The sequence below is a fragment of the Mus musculus genome, chromosome 5 (assembly GCF_000001635.26).
Source record: "Mus musculus strain C57BL/6J chromosome 5, GRCm38.p6 C57BL/6J".
Lineage (NCBI taxonomy): Eukaryota > Metazoa > Chordata > Mammalia > Rodentia > Muridae > Mus > Mus musculus.
The window spans coordinates 66,378,198-66,399,317 of NC_000071.6; the positions used below are offsets into that span (position 1 = coordinate 66,378,198).

A 21,120-nucleotide genomic window follows, 5' to 3' on the forward strand; every position below is an offset into this window, starting at 1 on the left:
AGACCTAATGAAGAAAAAACATGTGCTAGACATGTCGTTCAGATAAGGGGTCAATGCTGATAGTGACGGGTTCAACATTAGTGAATCGGTAATGCATGTTAATACAGTGAAACTCATAAAACCAGGCTGTCTATTGATCTCAATGCAAATGTGACCAAATGGGCCTGCTCCACTCGCAAGGCTTCTGCACTCACTAATTCAGTGTTGAGAACCAGTTCTTGGAGGATGAGAACCGTCAGTTCACCGGGAAAGCATTGGGGGTGGGGCACAGAGGTCTTAACTAGTCTCATGCTTTCTGGATATCCACGAGTGCAGGTGTAGGGAAAGGCAGTCTACAAGGCTAGGAGCCGTGTAGCCTAGGCTCTTGCCCAGGTGTTGCTGTGAACAGTGATCGTTAGCATGTCACCTGACTTAGTGAAGCCTATTCTCCTCACCTGATGGAAGACAGACAGTAGGGCTGTTTCGAGAGAGAAGGATTTGGGTTAAAGAATCTGTCTGTCTGTTTCTAGCTGTAAAATGCCTCTTGAGTCTCTTGCCCTAGCCCCATCTGCTCTGGGCACTCACTCGCTCTAGGCAGACCCCTCGTCCACTAGGCATGGTGATTTTGTGTCTATCTTTCACTCACACTGTTTAAGGTTCCCATTCCACAAGGTCTTTGATTTCTGAAAGCTACAGACCCTCTGGGCACTCGCAGCTCTCTCCCGCAGCACTTCGCTTTCCTCCATAGCCACTCCTTTCATTTAATTGGCTTACCCCGAACCTCGGAGTTTCCTGGCTGACCCCTTCCTCCTTCAAATGGTGGATAAAAGACATGAAGGGGTCTGAAGTGCAGAGTGCCCAGCCCCTTAGCACACAGCCTGACTGCCGTGAAGGTCAAGTGAGCTCACACATAGGAGGCCGGACTTACAGCAATTCCTGGCACTCGGTAACTTTTAGCCATAATGAGTGCCAGTCCCAAGACTCATTTTAATTTTTATTATTGCTCTTCAAGAAAGGTTTTGTTGTGCCACTCATTAAAACAATTAAACATCTGCAACTTTTTAACCAAGTGTCTGAAATGAACTCAGCGAGTTCAGAGCATGTGAAGACCTATAAAGACCTCAATTAAAAGCACGGCTGTTCCCAGCCCCAAGGTGCACTTACGAGCCATTTAGTCCTCAAAGCTGACTCCGAGCGAGCTACTCTCCACTCACTCAGGAAAACCATTTAACCACAGCATGGAGCCTTGAACACGGGGCTCTGGGGATCCCGGAACCTGACCGTCTCATTTCACAGCCGAGTAAACCAGAGTCCCCAGAGCGCTGCCAGGGCCGCCACTAAGAAGCTGAGTATCTGCTTTGTGAGTGACGGGCACGGCGGGGCAGTGAGGGGTGGAAGGCTGCCCTGGAAGGCATCCTTGTCAGCACCAACCTCTCACCAAAATGATTCCAGCCTCAGTCCCGTCCCATGCCTACGAAGACGAGGGAGCTTGATCCATGCTACAGAAGGAAAGAGCCAACTCGTGCTGTCTTCTGGCTGGTACCTACACCAACTACATCTTCCCAGGCATACACATAATTAACAAAATTAAGAGCTGTACTTTTTAAAAAAAATGTGAACTCTTTATTAGTTTACATAGTGCACAGGCTATGCAGCACCACACCCCCGGGTCAGGCCATGCTGCTGACATTTGTAGAGCTTGTGTGTTAGAGTAGCGTCTACTATGTAGTATTGGCTATAACTTGTTACTACCATGTTGGATATGGTAATTCTGCCTGCTGAGTGGGCCTAGGGTGGATCTATCCACTGGTGGCTTTCTCTGGCCCGTCTCTCCAGTTCTCTGAACCATTATCCAGCGTTCGCTCAGTAGCTCCCATCCTTGGGGTCTACATTGAGTTAACCTCAGCTATCCTCACAACCTTGTTTTCAGAGCTCAACTCAAGGCCCTGGTATACTCTTTGCTTGATCAACGGGGCCCATCAAGGCAAAGGACCTGCCCAAGGTCTCATAGCCTATTCAGAGAGGTGGGCGGCGGCATCTCCCTAGTCTCTTGCTATCATTTACAGCCACCCCGCACGTCAGTGGAGGACAGGGTCTCCACAGCACCTCGTTAACTGACTTAGCCAGGAATTGATAGCTGCTCACTTTTCTTCCAATGAGAAGTGTCCAGAGAAAAAGCATCAGGAAAAATGAGATGACATAAATCCTGTAAGGGGAGTGGAGATGGGCAGGATAAACCTCCCCAGGGGAGTGTGACACAGGTACCTTATGGTATTTGAATGAGTGTGGAGAAAATGACAACCAGGCTGGCCACCTCCACGGGGTCTCAAGTAAGTGGGGTTGGGATTACAGGGAGAATCTGAGCAGCAGAAATGCTGAACTCTGCAACAACCACCACCACAACCACAACCCAGATAGGAGGGAAGGACTACGGGTGTGGCATAAATCCAGGATGGCAGCTTAGCTCTTCCAGGGGACTTCCCTGCACCAATGGTGGTAACGGAGTCAGTATCTGAATCCAGGTTTTCATCTCTCAGTGCTCATAGCTACGGCTATCTCAGTAGCCCCTCCTTCTTCCCTTCTCCTTTTTTCCTTCCTTCCCTCTCACCTCCCCTATCTGCAGGGTCTTGTTGTACCACCCAGGCTAGCTGGAGACTTGCAATCCCCCTGCCTCTGCCTCCAAACTGCTGAGTTATAGGCGTATACCACCATGGCCAGCCAACCTACGTCAGTTCCCAAATCACTTTGTGGAGACTATCTGCCCCAAGGAGAGCAAGATAGGATATATACAAGTGATAAAAGAGGCTACAGGTCTCCAAGGGAAGAGCTAGACAAAGGACCCAAGGAGCTGAAGGGGTTTGCAGCTCCATAGGAGGAACAACAATATGAATCAACCAGTACCCCCAGAGCTCCCTGGGACTAAACCACCAACCAACATATGAACAGGGCAATATACCTAGAGTTAGCTGAGTTACCTTTACACAGGTATACTTAAGTGGCCAAAGACTCGTTTCATCTACTGTCTCTCCAGCTGAGGGTAGTTCCAAAGCACTGGCTATGCTCAGAAAAATGAATAGACAGACAGACAGACCTAAAACGCTGGCCACATATGTGCATGAGCGCACACGTACGCATGCACACAAACACAGTGCTGATTATACATGAACATGTGTGCACATGTGTGCCTTTCAAAGAGAGAGAGGTTCATTATGAAGTTCAGAGGAGTAGGGTGGCCGTTGTGCATAATGCACAAACGTGCTCAGGTGCCAGCTAAATGCCTCGGCCTCCATGTCCATCTACCTTTAAGGTTGACATTTTATAAAGTTACAAAAACAAACCAAAGCTTGGGGGAAAATGTCTTATAAGTGCTTCATTATTTATCACAGCCTGTTTCGTCAGCAGAAAGCGTGTTTTAATGTTGTTGATGGTGGGAGGCCAGAGTTGACCACAATCCCTCATCTTGGGCAGTTCTTGTCACCCTGGATCATTGTCAATGCCGAGGAAGACTGCAAAGCAAGGAGGGCACAGCCGGGCGACCTTAGGACCATTCACAGTATTGGTATTTATGTAGAACTTTGATTTTTTTTTAAAGCCAATACAGAGTTCAGTGGTAAAGCATTTACCCAGGATGACCAAAGGCAATCCCCAGCACCCCAAAATAGCAAATCAATAACAATCCCAATTTCAGCCCCCTAGTCTACAGCCACTGTGTTAGGACCAAATCTTCCCCACCAGATCTTTGGAGGCTCAGCTCAGCTTTGAGAAAACGAGTGTCTGTGTTTTGAATGTGGGCATCTCTTCCCCACTCCTGCTGCACCACTCAGAGACTCTGGATTGATGGCAATTAAGGAGTGAGCTTCAACGTCAGGGACGGGGAGGGGAGGGTAATCTACTCTATGGAAAGTGAGCACTCTCTCACACGCAGACACTCTAAATGTGGCCAGCCAAACACTGCTCGAAGGCTTGCTGCATCACACCAGCAGACAGCCAGGACCATTAACATACAGGAAATTCTTTACCCATCATCACAGACTCCTGTCTGTGTGGAGGATTAGAACATGGTGTGCAACTGGTGTATACCAAGTCCTTCCTCTGTTTTCACTAAAGCCAGTGTAAACCACATGTCTCCCTCCCATCCATGCTGTTTCCTGTTTTCTTAAGTCACATGGTAAAATTCTAACTGCTTAAACCATCAGCTCAGGCTCAGAGACTGTGTGTATGTGACACCTTAGAGATGGCAGAGACTGGCTGGCCACAGCACTAGACTCAGCCTCACAATACCTCCAGGGGACTTTATCCTCATAATAGCTCAGACAGCTAATAGACACAAATGGCAAAACTGTTGGGAACTGTCACAACTGCCTGTTTTCTAGGAAGGACTCAGGAGATAGTACTATTTTATGTTGTCTCTAGACATAGCCTATCGGTCTCCATGCTAATGCTGTGACGACTCCAGGTTAAGATCAGTGTCTCTTCATTTTTTTTTTTTTTTTTTACGATTTATTTATTTTATTTATGTGAGTGCATTGTAGCTATCTTCAGACACACCAGAAGAGGGCATCAGATCTCATTACAGATGGTTGTGAGCCACCATGTGGTTGCTGGGATTTGAACTCAGGACCTTCAGAAGAGGAGTCAGTGCTCTTAACCGCTGAGCCATCTCTCCAGCTCCCCCCCCTTTTTTTAAAGATTTAATTATTTATTATAGGAGTATACTGTAGCTGTCTTCAGACACTCAAGAAGTGGGAGTCAGATCTCATTACAGATGGTTGTGAGCCACCATGTGGTTGCTGGGAATTGAACTCAGGACCTTCGGAAGAGCAGTCAGTGCTCTTAACCACTGAGCCATCTCTCCAGCCCCACTTCATTTTATAGATGAGAAAGCTGGAGAAGTCTCAAGAAGTTAAGCATCTTGCTCAAAGTCACACAGAGTGCCGTAAGCCAATCAGACTGGGGCTAGAACTTAGCTATTCCAGCTCCTACTTCACTTCCTTTCTCTTAGACAGTGTAGAAATCCTGTCCGTATTTCCCCTGCCCCTCTTGCCACACACACATAAACCCATCCCCACCCTCTGGCAACACAATATCACCATATAGTCCTAGTTTGCCTAGAATTTTCTATATAGACTACGTATGGCTGTAACTGAGAGAATGCACCTCGTGGGCTTATGGGAAAGCAAAGCAGGCGAGACTCATGGCTGTGCCAAGAGCAGAGGGGAGGTGAAGCAAGGTTTACCTGGAGATCTGTTTAGGAATCTGTTGGCTCAATGGGCGGCCATGTTTTTAATAAAGAAGTCTTTCATCTAAGGCAGTGGTTCTCAGCCTTCCTGATGCTGTCACCCTTTGATACAGTTCCTCAGGTTGTGGCGACCCCAATCATAAAGCTATTTTTGTTGCTATTCCATAACTATAATTTTGCTACTGTTCTGAATCATAATGTAAATATCTACTTTTAGTTGTTTTCTTTTCCCCCTGGTGGTGTTAGGTGACCCACAGGCTGAGAATCACAGACCCAAGGGTCTCTCAAAGTCAACTGAAATATCAGTGTTTGAGTTTCGTGAACAGATCTCTTGGTTAATTCCAGCTGCATGGTAACTGTCTATAGCAGCTACTTTTGGCCTGCTGTGACCACCGTACCTAACACAAATAACTTAAGAAGTTTATTTTGGCCTGTGGGTTCAGAGACTTTAGTGCTTGGGGGAGGGAGTATATGGCTGAGAGAGCATGTGGCAGGCACTCCTCACAGGGCCAACAGGAAGCAGAAAGAACAGGGTGGGAACCGAGGGCTGGGCTGCAACCATCACAGGTCCTGTCTAAGTGACCTACGTCCACCAGGCAGTCTTCGCCTCCCAATGACCCCCTCAGCCTACCATCATGGACGGTGGTAATGGTGGTCATACTTAGCTCATTTCACACTCTCCACAAATGGAGAAAAACATGGGCCTGTCAGGGACACTTCAGATCGGATCCCTAACCCTGTCACTGTGAAATGATGCCATTATGGCTTCTTACATAGCACCAGGCTTTCCTCCTGAGCCTGACAGGTCACGTGCCAACATATACACACTTGACACTGAATAAGCGAATGCCCAGTGGCCAGCTGCTGCAGACAACAGCTGAAAGCCCTCACTCCTGGTGCCAGTACAGAGGTGGAAATTATAGAAGCCAGCCAGCTGCTGATATGATCTCCTTACAGAGTCCTGAGCTGGAGGCAGAGGGAGCGCTGAGGCCCTGTTCTTCACGGCTGGGCTGAAGAGCCTCAGACTCAGGACCTTTTAAAAAGGAGTGTGGGGCTGTAGGGAGGGAGAAATGGCTTAGGTAGAAACAGCCTGGCAATGGACTCATTCTCCTTGTCCTATAAAAGAACCATCAATTTATTAACTGCAAATAAACAAGAAATGTCTTCATTACGACTAAAACACCGTTACCTGGCAACCAGCCCGAGGAAACAGAGCTGGAGACATGTTGCATCTTTTGTGGGGAGCTATGGAAAGACATCTGCATTCTGGAGACCCTCCCTGAAGAGCCCAGCCCTGCTGGACGAGTGAATTACTTTTGTATCTAAGCAGGCTGTGAATGTCTCAGAGTGTCCATCACCCAAAGTTCCTTTCCAGAATCCTATGGGGCCAGGTTCGAGCACCTGCTGGTCCACTCTCTGCATAGCCACCCATGCACTGTTAACAGCTATGACTCACTCTGACTCCTACAGAGCTCCTACAGGGAAGAGGACAAGACTTGCCTGTCCTTTAGTTAGCCTATTCAGGGCATCTACCACCAGGCCCAGCCACTAATTGTTGATAATGACATCTCTTGTCCCAGCAGCATCCTTTAAAATTCAGAGACTCACAGCAGCCGGTTCCCGGGTGACTCACTTGGACAAGTGACCAGAAATTAACTGGGGGGAAAGAAGCCGGGCTTCTGCCAGGACTTCAGTATTATGCTCAGCCATGTTGGCAAATAAAGGAAAGGAAACAGCTTTAGAAATACAAAACTCTGTCCCCTGGGCTGAGAGGGGAATAAGTTCTAGCCAATGATGCACATGTCAGCCCTGCTGTGGGCTGGGGGAGTTGGGAGTGAGGGTGGGGGAGGTGGAACACACCATGCAGGGTTAAGCTGGGCAGCCAGGCTTTGTGCCTTGGTATTCTGTGGCCAACTACACCCAAGCAGAACACTGGGCTCTTCCTTCCTAGGGACGAGAAAAGATCTTACTATTCCCTCCATGAATTCCCACCCTGAAGCCATGCCTCGGTGGCTCTATCTTATTCCCAGGACTTGGCACATTTGCCCCGGGTTCGGGGCCTGGCTTCTTGACTGAGTCACGCAGATACGCACTCCCCTTGACAAAGGGCATTCTCTTTGACTGGCTGATGCCAGGGATGGTTTCTCTCTCTCTCAGAACTGGCTGCAATAAAGCTTTCCATACACTTCCTGTTCTGTGACCTTGCTCAGCTCTCAAGAGTCCATTTCTCTACCTCCTGAATTAGTCGAGTTCTGTTTTGACTAATAGAAGATAGTGGTACCATTTCCAAGAAAAGCCTGCTCTCACCTGGTAGCTTTGGCTTCCTGTCTTTCCTGCCCAGTGAACTGTACTGCTAAAAGCCCAAGCAACACAGAGTGGGCCCTGGAGGATGAGTCCGGGGAAGGGCTGCTCTAGATGCAGATCTTCCAGGTCCTGCTGCCTACTAGTGGATCACAGAGGAACTGCACTGCTGTGTGGCTGAATTCTGCACAAACTCCCAAACTCCAAGTCATGAGGAAAATGAAACTGTTTCCAGTTACCAAGTTCTGGAGCAGTTTATTATGTAATACAGAGGACGAGATCCCAAAGCCACACAGTAAATAAGAAGCAAATCTTGAGCGGGCCAGGTCCAGCCAGAGTCTTAGCCATCACACTGAATGCTAAGTATGTTTGCTCCCTTGGCATTAATCATTTTACAAATGTTTTCTTTCTTTCTTTTTTCCCCCACCCAGAGAATGAATCAACCATGCAAATCAAATCCAAGAGTTTCTCATAGTTCAGAATTTCTGAAGAAAACAAAGTCGTTTTCAATGGCACGGACTACTACACGCAGCTATAACATCCCACAGAAATGCGAAGGCATGAAAGTGCATTTGTTGCAGATCAGAAACAGATCTGAATGAGAGAAGACGCTCCCTGCGATTTCCTGTTTATCTCTTAGGGTTAATCTAGTGAATTGCTAGCTAATAGAATTACTTCATGGAAATTTATGCTAATAGGAACCAAGGGAAGGCTCGGATAAATAAATCTCAAGAGGAATATTAGAACCTTGCACTCCTATCCCGTTTGCTGGAGAGTTACGCTGTCAAGCATACCCAGCCCCGACTAGCCTCACTCCTTCCTTCCTTTCTCCATGTGGGGCTGGGTGTAGCAAGAACAGAACAAGAAAAGCCCTCATAAGATCCAGTGCCTGGATAATAAAATGGCTGAGCGGACCAGGCACTAACTGCAAACGGACATAAGCAATGGAAAGTACTGCAGTGATGAACTATGCTTATGTCCCTGCAGAAGACACCGCAAAATCATGTCTTATTTTGATATAAGTTTCAAACCCAACAGTGTCACCTACTCAGTGTTCTCTGTAGGCCTGTTGCATCTGCATCTGTGTGGCTCCTGGACTCATTAATGTGAGCCTTTGTCCTCAGCAGTGTGACGATCATATCAACCTTGCCAAGGCCAGCATGCCACAAAGCACTGGGCCATAGGAGTCCAGAAGAATCCATCTTTAGGCAATGACCTCCCAGTTCCAGAACTCACACCCACCCTTGGCAACTCTGCTACCTTAACCCCATCTAGATAGACAGCCAAAGCGACCTTAAGCCTGGGGAAACAGTGGCTTGGAACAAGAGGTTTGGGAGTCATGTGCACAGGGTTGAAGACTTCTTATTTCCACCAGCTACCAGATGAGCACACTGTGAGATGAGATGGGTCATTCGAGCTATTCTAAGCATCGCTTTCTCATCTATAGTGTGAGGAACTCATGCATTTGCGGGACAAGTCCATGAGCAGAGTGTAGGGCCCGTGAAAGGGCAGCCAGGACTATAGCATCCCTTTCTAGACATAACCAATTCATCTCTAGTTGCTGTGGATTAGGGCTGCTCCATTTCATAGGCAATCTTATAACTCCTCAGAATCAGACGGGGCTTCTAATATGAGGCGTGCTTATCTCACAGATGAGGAATCTGAGACCCAAAGGATTGGATGCTTCCGACAACACAATCACGTTTCCTTTCTTTTGAGTTCAAAGAGCAATGCCCCCAAAGCTACTCCTCACAAATGCCACGAAAATGATTTGGTATAGTAGCATCTGGTGGCTGGAGGCTCGGGAGACCCACGCTAAATGCTGTCTTCGCCACTCATTGTAGAACCCTCGAACTCACTTAAAAAAAATCTTTAAAACCACTTAAATTTTAAATTCAATGATTCTAAAGGAAATGTAGCCATTTTCTCTAAAGGCATAAATCCCAATATTTTCCAGCAGGTGGCACAAAATCCCCTCTACAGAAACCCGAGCAGTTAACAACAAAGGATGGGAAAGAATTGGTGTGTTATTTTTCAGAGCGTTAACTTTTCTCCAATTTGATTTTATTGTGGTGTTAATAATGCATTTGGTGAGCAATGCACCATACACCATGGAAGGACTAAACTCCGATTTCACAGCAAGAAAGCAGAGCAGGCGGGCCCAGGGGAGCCTGAGTATTGAGGTCTGTTAGAGCTTCCTACCGGGCCACCAAAGTACAAGGAGTCATTCTGTCATTATCTGTGAAAGGCCTAGGTGTGGAGGGATATTTAAAACATTTTCTTCGCTGATAAAAGTCACCGAAGAGAGAAAGAAATAATTGGAAAGAGTTATTTAAGAGCATCATGGCAGACAGTTCTTCATGTATAGAGACCTCTAGGGATGAAAGCTAAGTGGCTTTGTGGATTATATCCAAGAACAGAGAGGGGACAGTATAAGAAAACCTGAACATCAGAAAGAAATGATTACCTAAGAGCTTTAATCATTCCATAAGAAATGCCCCACTAGCGGAGTGCACACTTGGCATGTTTGCGACTGTGCGCTGAATCTCTAACACAGGAAGGGAGGGAGGCAGGGAGCTGAAGGGAGATGAGAAATGTAACACTAGCAAGTAATAGTTCGTATGCTATAAAACTAAGACAAATAAATAAAAAACTGGCAAAGCCTGGGGTGACCTGGGATGTGGGTGAGAAACGGGGTCTATAATATTACTGACTGTAATATGGAGCTGTATGTTACCGTAGGCTTATTGAAAGCCATTTCACAGTAAGTGACAGAGCCATTAGACTGATGGCCTTTGACCTGGCAATGTTGGTTCTAGCAACCTCTGCCAGAGCAGTAATTGGAAAGGGAAAACAGTCACACATTTTGAGGAAGCTGCATCTCTGCTCTGTAGTGTTTTGAACAAGCCCAATGGTCCCACTGCCTAAATGAGGGTTGGAGGATGCTGCTGCTAATTAAACAGCAACAAAGGGCGGCAATGATGAAACTAACACGGACAAACCTGAGAGCTGCTCCCAGGGATATATGAAATAACTTCCAAAGTACTCCTTACCTGCACAGAGAACCCTTGGATGTCAGGGCAGAGGAAGGATATTAGTGAGAGACTGACTGCTTACGGGTGCTATAATTACGAAGACGTTAATATTAACTGAAGCAGCGTGAAGGGCATGTGGGGACTGAAGCTGGGGGTCTTTTCAGTGAACCCATAATGATTTTAAAATAATAAGAATTATGTATGAGCCCACACACAGATCACCACCGATCATAAAACGTATTTAATGTCTGAAACAATAGGAAGGCTCAAAACCGTTTATGCATTATAAATATACTCTGCCCTTTTGGGGCATTGTGCACGTGTGGCCATGTGTGTGTTTGTGTGCACGCTACCATCTCTGGGTACAGGGTTCAGCGGGCAACTGATCTTCAAGATTCATTGAAGATAAGTGGGATTTTAAAGATGTCTAGCTTATATTTTTTCAACACAGGGTTTCTCTGTGTGACTCTGGCTGTCCTGGAACTCACTTTGTAGACCAGGCTGACCTTGAATGCAGAGATCCACACCCACCTCTGCTTCCTCAGTGCTGAGATTAAAGGGGTGCACCCCGTCAAAGGCAGGCATCTCCACCACCCAGCCAATTATTCTTATCTTCCTAGCTTGCAAGCTTTATATATGTAAAATTATTTTTTAACTTAAATTCATGTCTGTGAGAGAGTATTTGCTTCTTGCTTAGGTGTGCCCATAGATGTCAGGGCATCAGGTCCCTGGCAACTGGAGTTATAGGTATTTGTTAGCTTCTGGAAATCAAACTCAGGTCCTTTGGAAGAGCATCAAGTCACTGAGCCACCTCTCCAGCCCCAGGGAGACATTTTCATAGTGATCTTTTGGATAATCAATCATTCCTTATAGACTATATAACATGGAGTTAAATATTTTTTTGAGTGTATGTGCTTGTTCGCGTGTGTGTGTGTGCTCGCGCATGCACACACACACACACACACACACACACACACACTCATTTGGGAGTTGGGAGACAAGTTCCTTGATCTCAAGCAGACTGAAAGTTAAGTTTCTTGGTTTTACAAAGGAGCTTGGACATCTAGAAACTCTAGGCACGGCCACTTCTCATTCAGTGGCTCTGGGTCTCCAGGCAAACGGCAGTGTAGAAGCAGAAGAGAGACAAGGCTCTTCCAAACTGGCTCCATTAGCGCCAGTTCTAAACTTGTGACTTCTTCAAAGTTAGCTAACAGGACACTTTGGCTTTTGATATATGTTGTAATTCTGGGTGGCCCAGTTCCATGGAAGGCTGGCTGATACACACCCTGAGGGACTGCACAGATTACAGCATCCCCTGCGCCCTCCCAGCCGTTCGTGGGGGTGAACTAACCTACACAGATTGTTCTTCATCAGTACCAGGTCTTCTCGCTCCAGCCTCAGCCTGCTTCTAAGCCACACTGAGATTTAGCCTACTGAGGCCTGGGCTGCAAGAACCATCCAATCCACCCCAAGAGCTTGGAGTTCAGCCCTATTTCAAGCAAGGGTCACACCATCCCAATCCTCCACTAGTTCTCTTGTAATGAATAATATCTACGTATTGTGCCCCGTGCTTCTAAAGGAGAATGTTACACCGCTGGCAAGACACAAACTCCTCTGCTATCTACTCAGAATGTGGCTGAGGATGCTGATCACAGAATTTGGGGGTGGCCCCTAAAAGACTTCTGCTTGAGAACTTTCTGGTAGTCACTCGACGTGCTCAGACTCAAGAGGTATTTATACCTTCCTAGTCCTCAGTGTCCTCATCTGAACCACGGAAACTGTGAGAGACAGACCAAATGGCTCAGTATGACGAATGGGTCATCAGAGCCTCTAGGATCTCACCCCTTAAAAGGCTGGTGCCTCATCAACAATGCATTGATTGTTTCTCGAAACACAAGAAACGTAGTTACACAGGCTATAGAAGAAACGAGAAGGCTGGGGTTCAGTGGTTAAGAACACTGACTGCTCTTGCAGAGGTCCTCTGTTCAACTCCTAGCAACCACATGGTGGCTCACAACCATCTGTAATGGGATTTGATGCCCTCTTCTGGTGAGTCTGAAGACAACTACAGTGTACTCACATACATAAAATAAAATAAATAAATAAATATTTTTTTAAAAAGAGAGAAAGAAATAGGAAGGCCAATGTGACTGATATAAAGGTACCGAAGAGCCCCCCCCCCTTCTTCTCATAGTGAGTTTTTACGTCACGAGGAACCTTCTGGATGGAGGGTGGAACAGGAATATTTTGAAGCAGGTTTAAGTTTACAGGTGTCCTTTCACGTTTCTGATTCGGCCCTCTTAAGGACATACCCCATTCCCCCAATAGTCGTCAATGTGGATGATATGCCAGTACCCATGTGGATGAGAACGGGAACGTGCCTTTCATCCTTTAACCCACAGAACCCCATGGCGGGGCAGTGCAGCATACTGTTACACTTCGGCTGTTTCCCCCTTTCCCTCTCTGAGCTGACTGAGAGCTACTGCTCCTGCCACTGCCCGCTGCCTGCTGCCCGCTGCCCACTGCCCGGCATGGTGAGAGTTTTGCACTGCACTTTGCTAGTCCAGGGAAGGGATCAAACCTCAAACCCAACTTAGTACACTGAACAAAAAGATGCAGGTCGTAGTGATGATTACACAAATACCTCAGAACCAAAACTGTAACAGGGGTTCTCTTAAAGTGTCAGAGCGAATAACAAAGACAGAGAAAGCTGTTACTTAGAAAGCTGTTACTTAGTAACAGCTCAACACTGACGGTTACTTAGTAATTGGCTCAGGGCTGATGGCTTCTTTAAAAGGGGGTGGGGCAATTAGCCAAAGCCATTACTCTGCTGTGAGAATACAAGTTGGTTGCTGAAAGCATCTTTCTTACAAACCTTGGCTTCTGGGTCACTGTTGATACTACAAGAATCATCGTCATCACCATGAGGGGCGTTTCTAGAAAGAAGAACAGAAAACTGGTCTTAGAATTCTGTTGCAAGACTAGATGCAGAAGCCATCCCTTTGGGCATACCCTCCTACCTGAGTTTCAAGGATGCATAGCGTAGCGTTGCTCCTTCAAACTCTTTTAAACTGGGGTCTGGGTTAACTGTGGCTGCGTGCAAATCCTGGAGGGAAACAGATCCTGTTAAGTACAGTGGAGAGGCCCATTACCCAGCCTCAATACCAAAGGGGAGAGAAAGCCCCCAGCAAGAGGCGGAGAGTGGGGCGTGAACGAGCTTAGGCAGAAAATGGCATGCAAAGGCTGCTGGGTGATGGCGTGGCTCACAAGCTCTGGCTCTTACAAGAGAACAGGGGACCTGGGGCACACCAGCTTGAAGCCACTCACAATGGGAGACATCAGTAAATAAAGAAGTAAATAAAAATAGATGACGTGAGTGTGAGCGGCTGGTCTGGAAGACTCGCCACTCGGCCCCTGCAGAACGCATGACATTCACAAAGAAGAAAAAGAAGCAACAGCCGCCATGCAGAAAGGAACAAAAAAAAAATATTAAATGATCTAAAATCTGACAATATACTTGCCTTCCAAATGTCACTATTAATCTTTCCCCCATTCAGAACAGCAAAATCACTCCATGGCTGTTTCTAGACATGTAATTATTCACATAGGAAAAAAAAAACATATCAATTTAAAAAAAAAAAAAAAAGAAAAAGAAAAGAAAAGAAAACACAAGGGGGGAAAAACACAAGACACTGTTGTTAGCATTGATATTCACAGGACGGGTTAGGGAACAGATTAAATCTAACGGTAACTTATCAGCGAGCCCTCTCTAAGATACATCATTATCTGACCAGGACGGGGTCTTATCTACCAGAGTAAGCGGCTCAACAGAGTTAGATCGCAGTGCAGTTATATCCTAAGTATGGGCCTGGAAGCAAACCATATACCTTCACAGTCCCCAGTCTACACAGTTCCACAGGCCCCCACCACCCTGGCCACACGCAGGTTTTCTAGATGGAAGTGGGATTAGGGATGTCAGTATGCTGGCTTGGAAACGGGGATGCTCATATCTAAGAGCACAAAAGTCTGGGGGTCAAGTTATTGTTAAGTCAAGGGGGAAAGGGAACGACGGGGACAGAGGCTTAGTCAGGAGCACAGGCTGACATCAGCCTTCTGATGAAATTTATTTCACTTAATGAAAAACAGCCTCCCACAATCTAATGCAAACCACCGATTCATGAAATGCTACTTCTGTGCCACGCAAGTCTGTCCAGAGTTCACACCTGGCAGGGCGGTGATTTCCTAAATGGTTACAGACCACAGCACAGAGCCTTGTCGCACTGGGAGAGCTCGCGAGATGACTCTCCATGGGGAAGCAGCTCTTTCCCCACTCCCTTCGACAATGAGAAAACTTCTTTCTCCTAGTGTGCCAAGGGAATGCGCAAATATTTTCTATAGACTTACGGGACCAAATGAAACTGATTTGCTCTGCAAATCTCTCCTCATATGAAGCATCAACAGTGGGAAGTTTCTGACTGAGTCACTTCTCAACTGAAGTACACTGAAAAGGCGTGGAGAATGGTGACCCAGAACTCACAGTCAGGCTGCTGAGGTTTTCACTGAGAGCAAATCAACGTCAGGCCAATCGGCTGTCCCGCCCCGCCCGCGGAATGGTGTGCTGACCAACTGCAGAGTTGGCAGGGTGGATGAGCTGCCATTCGGTCAACACAAAGGCTTTCTTTTGGAGCGTGGTGCTCTGAACCCATACTACTAAGTATTCAGATCACCACACTGATTTGGAAAAATAATCTCCCCTAATGACTAGAAGAACAGAGAATAACATGCCTTTTCTTTAATTTTAAGAACAACGGAGTATAGTCATTTAATTATTTTTAGTTAGTTAAGAAGTGACCTTTTTTTTTTCTACATTTAGCTATTTAATACATCGATTTATTTAATTTTGTAGTGCTGGGACTTGAACCCAAAGCCTTGAGCATGCCAGCCAAGCACTCTGCCCCTGAGCTATAATCCAGCTCTAGTAAGTAATGTTTAGGTAATAAAAATTTAAAACAAAACCAAAAAACCCTCCTGGCATTTTTTTTTTTTTTGGGGGGCTCCGCACAGACACAGACTCTACAGTCACTGTGGTCTGTAGTGTGCAGCATGGAAAGATTATGGGAGAAACAAAGAGGAGGCAGGAAAAAAGGAAACAGCAGGCGAGCCATATGTTTCTGGCAAGAAGTGACACAGAGACAGGCTGAGAGGCGAGGAATGGACAGAGAGCGTCGTCCAGAAGTAGTCACCTGCCTGGCAATCTTCTAGGCAGAGTGGCTAAATTCTGGCGTGGCCAAGAGATGTTCAGGGCCAGAGTTGTAGCTGGGATTGCCCTCTCCTGGTCCTGCCAAGGCCATGTTTAGGGTGCAGCATCCATTGAACTATGATGGTCAATCTCAGTTAGGGGAAAGCTGCAGAGGGCCCTGGTTCCCACGCTATATACTGAGCCACTGACCCAGTGCTGGGAACACAGTGCCTACCCTTCCAGACCCGCTGCACCAAGCAGGAGCTGTGTAAGGGTGGGGCCTGCTAGGGAGAGCCACTTGTGTGTGTGTCCTAGACGACTGAGGACTTTCATCTTAATTTCCCTTGGTGGTGGTGGAAGACCTTGGAATACAACTCTGCAAATCAAACAGAAACAGAGCAATGACCTTCTGCTGGAAAAAAAGTCTTCTTCAACAAAGCCAGCAGGGGGTTCGTGGGGATGGATTCTCATGGTCTGGAAAGTCCTTCTGAGGGAGCTATCTTCATGGCATGCCATGGCTAGAATGTGTCCTCTCAAAACCCTGTGTGGGAAGCAATCCCAAGTGTGGCAGTGTTGGGGACGGGATGGGGACTAAGGGAAGTGGTGAGGTCCTCCTGGATGGACTAACTACCAATGTGCTCACTCCTGAAAGTTTATCCTTTTATTCTCGTGCCCCCCCCCCTTTTCTCAGAAGGTAGGAGAGCACTGGGCTCCCAGCAGCAGCAGCTCCTCAAACTCAGACCTCCCAACCTAGAGAGGCAACAACATTTGTGCTCATTACAAATCATGGTGGTACTCTGTGTTTAGAACTTGAACCTCACTAGAGCAGAGAACTCTGTAAAGCGCAGTCGGAGACCAGAAGGTGGAGCACGTGATAGACCCGGGTGGGAAAGCACCTGCATGTTTCCTGTGACCATGGTGGGGGCTGTTATCACACCTGTGTGCACCTCAGAAGTCCTGAAGCCAGCACAGCTATAGAAAGCCAGGACTACACCCCAGCTCCAACCTCATGGCTCAGTACAGCGATGAGCCCCCCCCCACCTGCCCCTTAGACAGGGCAGGTGGCATGGTGAGGTGAAGGAGTGGGTTGATATTAGCACACGGCCTGGCTGGTGGGAGGTGTGCTAGGGGTGGAAGTGCCCTGGTTCTCTACTCTTTGTTCTCATGTGGAAAAAAAAGGTTGAGTAATAATAAATCTCAAATTATACTTTTCAACCCCATTTTATCAAGGCTTGCTACACATGGCTTTGGGAAAATGGCAAAGAAGATGGGACACTGGAATTCTGAAATATCAAAGAACAGGGCAGGGCAAGAGATCGGTGTACTATGCTCTAGACATCTGTGTGGATATAATGTCTTCCTTCTTTTAAGAATACTCTCTAGGTTTTTAGTGGATGTAACACGATTTGAAAGGGCATACCTAATAGCTCTCCTATGTAACTATGGTTCTGGCTTCTTTTGTTTTAAGTCACTCATGGCCTAAAAATATTAAATGGAAAATTACATTACCAAGCTATTTACAACTTTTAAATTGTCATCCTGGATATCATGAGGTCATTTTGTACCAATCTGCACCGTCTCATCTAGGAAATGAATTATCCTGTTGCCTTGCATTTCCATACTGTGTACACTTCTCTCCCATTAGTAACTGAATAGCTCTTCTGGCACAAGGTCAGACCTAGCTGCGAGTTTACACAGAGGCTAAGGGACACTAGAATGTAGCTCCAGCAGACAAGGGCCACTACTGTATGGAACTGTCAATTACTACACGAAAATAATCCAAAGACGTTAAAACAAACAAACAAACAAAAAACATAAACCAAACAAAACCAAACACCAAAACAGACTGGTAGAGGCTGTTGTATTGGCTGGTTTTGTGTGTTAACTTGACACAAGCTGGAGTTATCCCAGAGAAAGGAGCCTCCCTTGAGGAAATGCCTCCATGAGATCCAGCTGTAAGGCATTTTCTCAACTAGTGATCAAGGGGGGAGGGCCCATTGTGGGTGGTGCCATCCCTGGGCTGGTAGTCTTGGGATCTATAAGAAAGCAAACCAGTAAGTAACATCCCTCCATGGCCTCTGCATCAGTTCCTGCCTCCAAGTTCCTGGCTTGCTTGAGTTCCAGTCCTGACCTCCTTTGGTGATGAACAGCAGTGTAGAAGTGTAAGCTGAATAAACCCTTTCCTCCCCAACTTGCTTCTTGGTTATGATGTATTGTGCAGGAATAGAAACCCTGACTAAGACAGCTGTGTTATGAAACGAACTTCTTGGACCACAGTGGACAACTGGTAGTCTAGAGTTGGGAGGGGACCACAATGGACAACTGGTTGTCTAGAGTTGGGAGGGGACTGAGGCTCCAGTTGATTCTGATGCTTCTGGAAGTCAACTGATGGCATCAACTGTTATAAGCATGGGTGTCCTCTCCACTCAGCAAACAATGAATGAAATTCATGCACACTATATCAGAAGTTATGCTGGATAAAGAAATGGGTCACAAACTCTGAGGAACTCTAGAAAACGATTAACAGGCCCCAGATCATAATACTATAAGGGGCTTTCAAAGGAGAGAGAGTATACTTTCTTTGGAAAGATTTATTTATTTATTTATTTATTTAGGCTCTATCTGCATATATACCTGCATGTCAGAAGAGGGCATTAGATCCCATTATAGATGGTTGTGAGCCACCATGTGGTTTCTGGAACTCGAACTCAGGACCTCTGGAAGAGCAGCCAGTACTCTTAACCACTGAGCCATCTCTCCAGCCCCAAGAGAGAATACTTATTCCTGGGAGATGCCAGGGCATGACCATTCCTTTGAGGAAGTAATACAGGCAAACAAATAGGGGCAGGGGTAGTTTCCTATAGGCCTGGTTGTCACACCATAAAACCCCTTGAAAAGACCATGTAAGAACAGATCTCACCCTGGAGCTTTTGTGCCATTGTCTTAGATGGCACCAAGGAACCAGACGGCTTTATGAGCACCAGGAATCTGCCCTGAGCTCCCAGGCTGGGAAACACTGCCCTTGCATCTGCAAGACCTATCTCTGAGGTTCTTTCCTGTCCTTGAATGTCAACCTCCTGTAATTTGGTGAAATGACAGAAAAGTCCCTCAATGTGGCAACCTTACTCTATGGATACATGGAACCATGCAGGTTCTGAGCTTGGACACTGTCTCTTCCTGGGACACTAACAGCTTAGGTAGCCAATGGCCACAAACACATTGGCAATGTAGAGAGCTACCTCGTAAGGAGACAGGATCCCCTCTAAGGGTACCACTTGCACACTCCTTTGAGAAACCCTGGCCATCTCTACATGAAGATTCTAAGCAAGTCTTGGCCATAGGCCAAGCACTATTCATAAAAAAATATCGTATATGGCCCGCTTTCTCTTTTAAAAATTCCACAGCCACGTAATTGCAGAGGTAATCTGGAACAATTACATGGTTTGGGAGGCGGAGGGAGGAACAGCCCTGTGGGCCAAGTTTCAGTAGCAAATACTTCTCGGCCAGTTGATAAACTTTCAAAAATACTTGCTGGCACATGTATTGGAAACATTATACGCTGTGCTTAACACTTCGTGGGTGAACTTTGGAAAGTGAAATGTAACGATCTCCAAACTGTAAGGAAGCTCGCTCGCTTGCAGTCCTAAACTTTTGTGCCATCAACCGATTTGGCGCTTAGTGATCTGATTTTTTCTTTTCAAGCCAGCTCACGAGAGAGAGAGAGCTCAATGAAAACACGCATCCCTGGCACAACATATTACAAGTTACTTCTCTCTCTTAACATTCTGGTTCCCCCCCCCCCCCATGCTTTGAAATTAGTTGAAATAGATTCTATTTAGGGATCAAAGAGATGGAGCTGGCGAAATAATCATTTCTCTTCCGCTGTCATCAGCACCTGGGACGGCGGTTATTAAGTAGTCATTTTCTGGCTGGCTTTGCATGTGATATGGAGAGCCCTTCCTGTGAGATGACGAGATCTGAGAGACTCTATTTCCTAACAGAGTGTGTCAAGTCTGGGAGTGGAAGCAGGGGGTCCACAGATCAAAGTTCAAGTTCGATTCTGCCATACACTGGCTCTGTGATCTTGTGAAGACCACTTAGCTTTTTTTCGTGTGTGTCAAAATGGGAGAGGCAACTAACCTCGGTAACAGGTGTGTGTTTTGTGGGACTACTGAGACAAGACGCTGGCCTGGCCAAAAACTCCGAAGAACAAAGAAGATGAGATAAGTCCTTTGGAGCTGAGGAAGGGGCCCTGAACAATGAGTAGGATAGGAAGCAGGCACGGAGATGGAAGAGAACAGACAAGAGGCCCCAAGATCCCAGGGCTGGGGGAGGCCCTCTCCTACCTGAGTTTTACCCAGTACCAGCTGCCCATCTCTGCTGCATTCCTCCTAAGACATTTGCAGAAAACACCAAAACAAGACTCTGCTATATTGAGCAAAGAAATACAAAGAGAAGCTACACAAGCTCAGAGTCCCCTCCTTGGACTCCACCAGGGAGGCACAAGAAAGACTCGATCTCTTCTAAGTGTGGGGGATGTGAGACACCTGGACTAGGGAGTGGGTCTCAAATTAGTCCAACCTCCTGACTTCAGGGACAACAGGAGGCAGAGGACATTGGACACCTAGAGCCAGGGGCACTGAGATAATCCTGGCCAAGGATTCAGAGGCCCTGGGTACTGCTGTGTGTCATTGATAGCCCTGTGCCTTGGATTTTCTATCTATGATGCACTTTCCTGGTTGTAGGTCATCTACTGTTGAACACAACTGGACAGTTAGGATAGAGGAACACAGTATACCAGGAGGATATAACAGAGGCGGATACTGGCTGGCTCTGCACTGGGGACGCCATCTGTAGCATAAGATATAAGTCCAGGATATGTCTGAGATGGGCTGGGGACAGACTCCTTCATAACAAACTTGTTGAAGGCTAGAGCTGCACTAGTTTATTTTTATCCCAAGTACACATACTACAAGGTTAATAAATCACTGACTAGAAGTTGCTCTGGATGTACAACTATTAGGCTTCAGTGAGAAGCTATCAAAACCATCTAGGGCTAAGCCGCAATATCCTACGTGGTTAAGTGGTAATGAATCAACATGTCAGATGACCAGGGCAAAGTCCAAACCAGCCAAGGCTCTCATCTACCAAAGAGGGTATAGCTAGCTCCAACCCATCTCTCTAAAGGTGGAGAAGTGGGGCTGTGGCTATGCAAATACAGAAGAGTGGGGCCGGTTAGGGGTAAAGTTCAAATGCACCAATTTCTCAAATGCAGAGAAAGTGGGCTTTAAACATTAAGGAACAAAGGATTTATCATCAAAGAAAAA

At 46.6% G+C, this 21,120-nt stretch overlaps 1 protein-coding gene across 20 annotated transcripts in view; it reads right to left on the reverse strand.

Annotated features, from left to right (window-relative positions):
• The window catches only part of Apbb2 (amyloid beta (A4) precursor protein-binding, family B, member 2), a 320,340-nt gene that overhangs the window by 79,473 nt on the left and 219,747 nt on the right, over nucleotides 1–21,120 (reverse strand). For 12 of the 20 annotated variants that reach the window (XM_030254079.1, XM_030254078.1, XM_006503691.4 and 9 more), the window contains 3 exons: nucleotides 14,076–14,138; nucleotides 13,575–13,660; nucleotides 13,430–13,490 (listed from right to left, as the gene is read on the reverse strand). In XM_030254079.1, the coding sequence (XP_030109939.1) occupies nucleotides 13,430–13,490; nucleotides 13,575–13,660; nucleotides 14,076–14,138 (210 nt within the window). The remainder of the gene's footprint in view (nucleotides 1–13,429; nucleotides 13,491–13,574; nucleotides 13,661–14,075; nucleotides 14,139–21,120) is intronic. The other 8 variants (XM_030254081.1, XM_030254080.1, XM_006503694.4 and 5 more) reach the window with 1 other exon arrangement.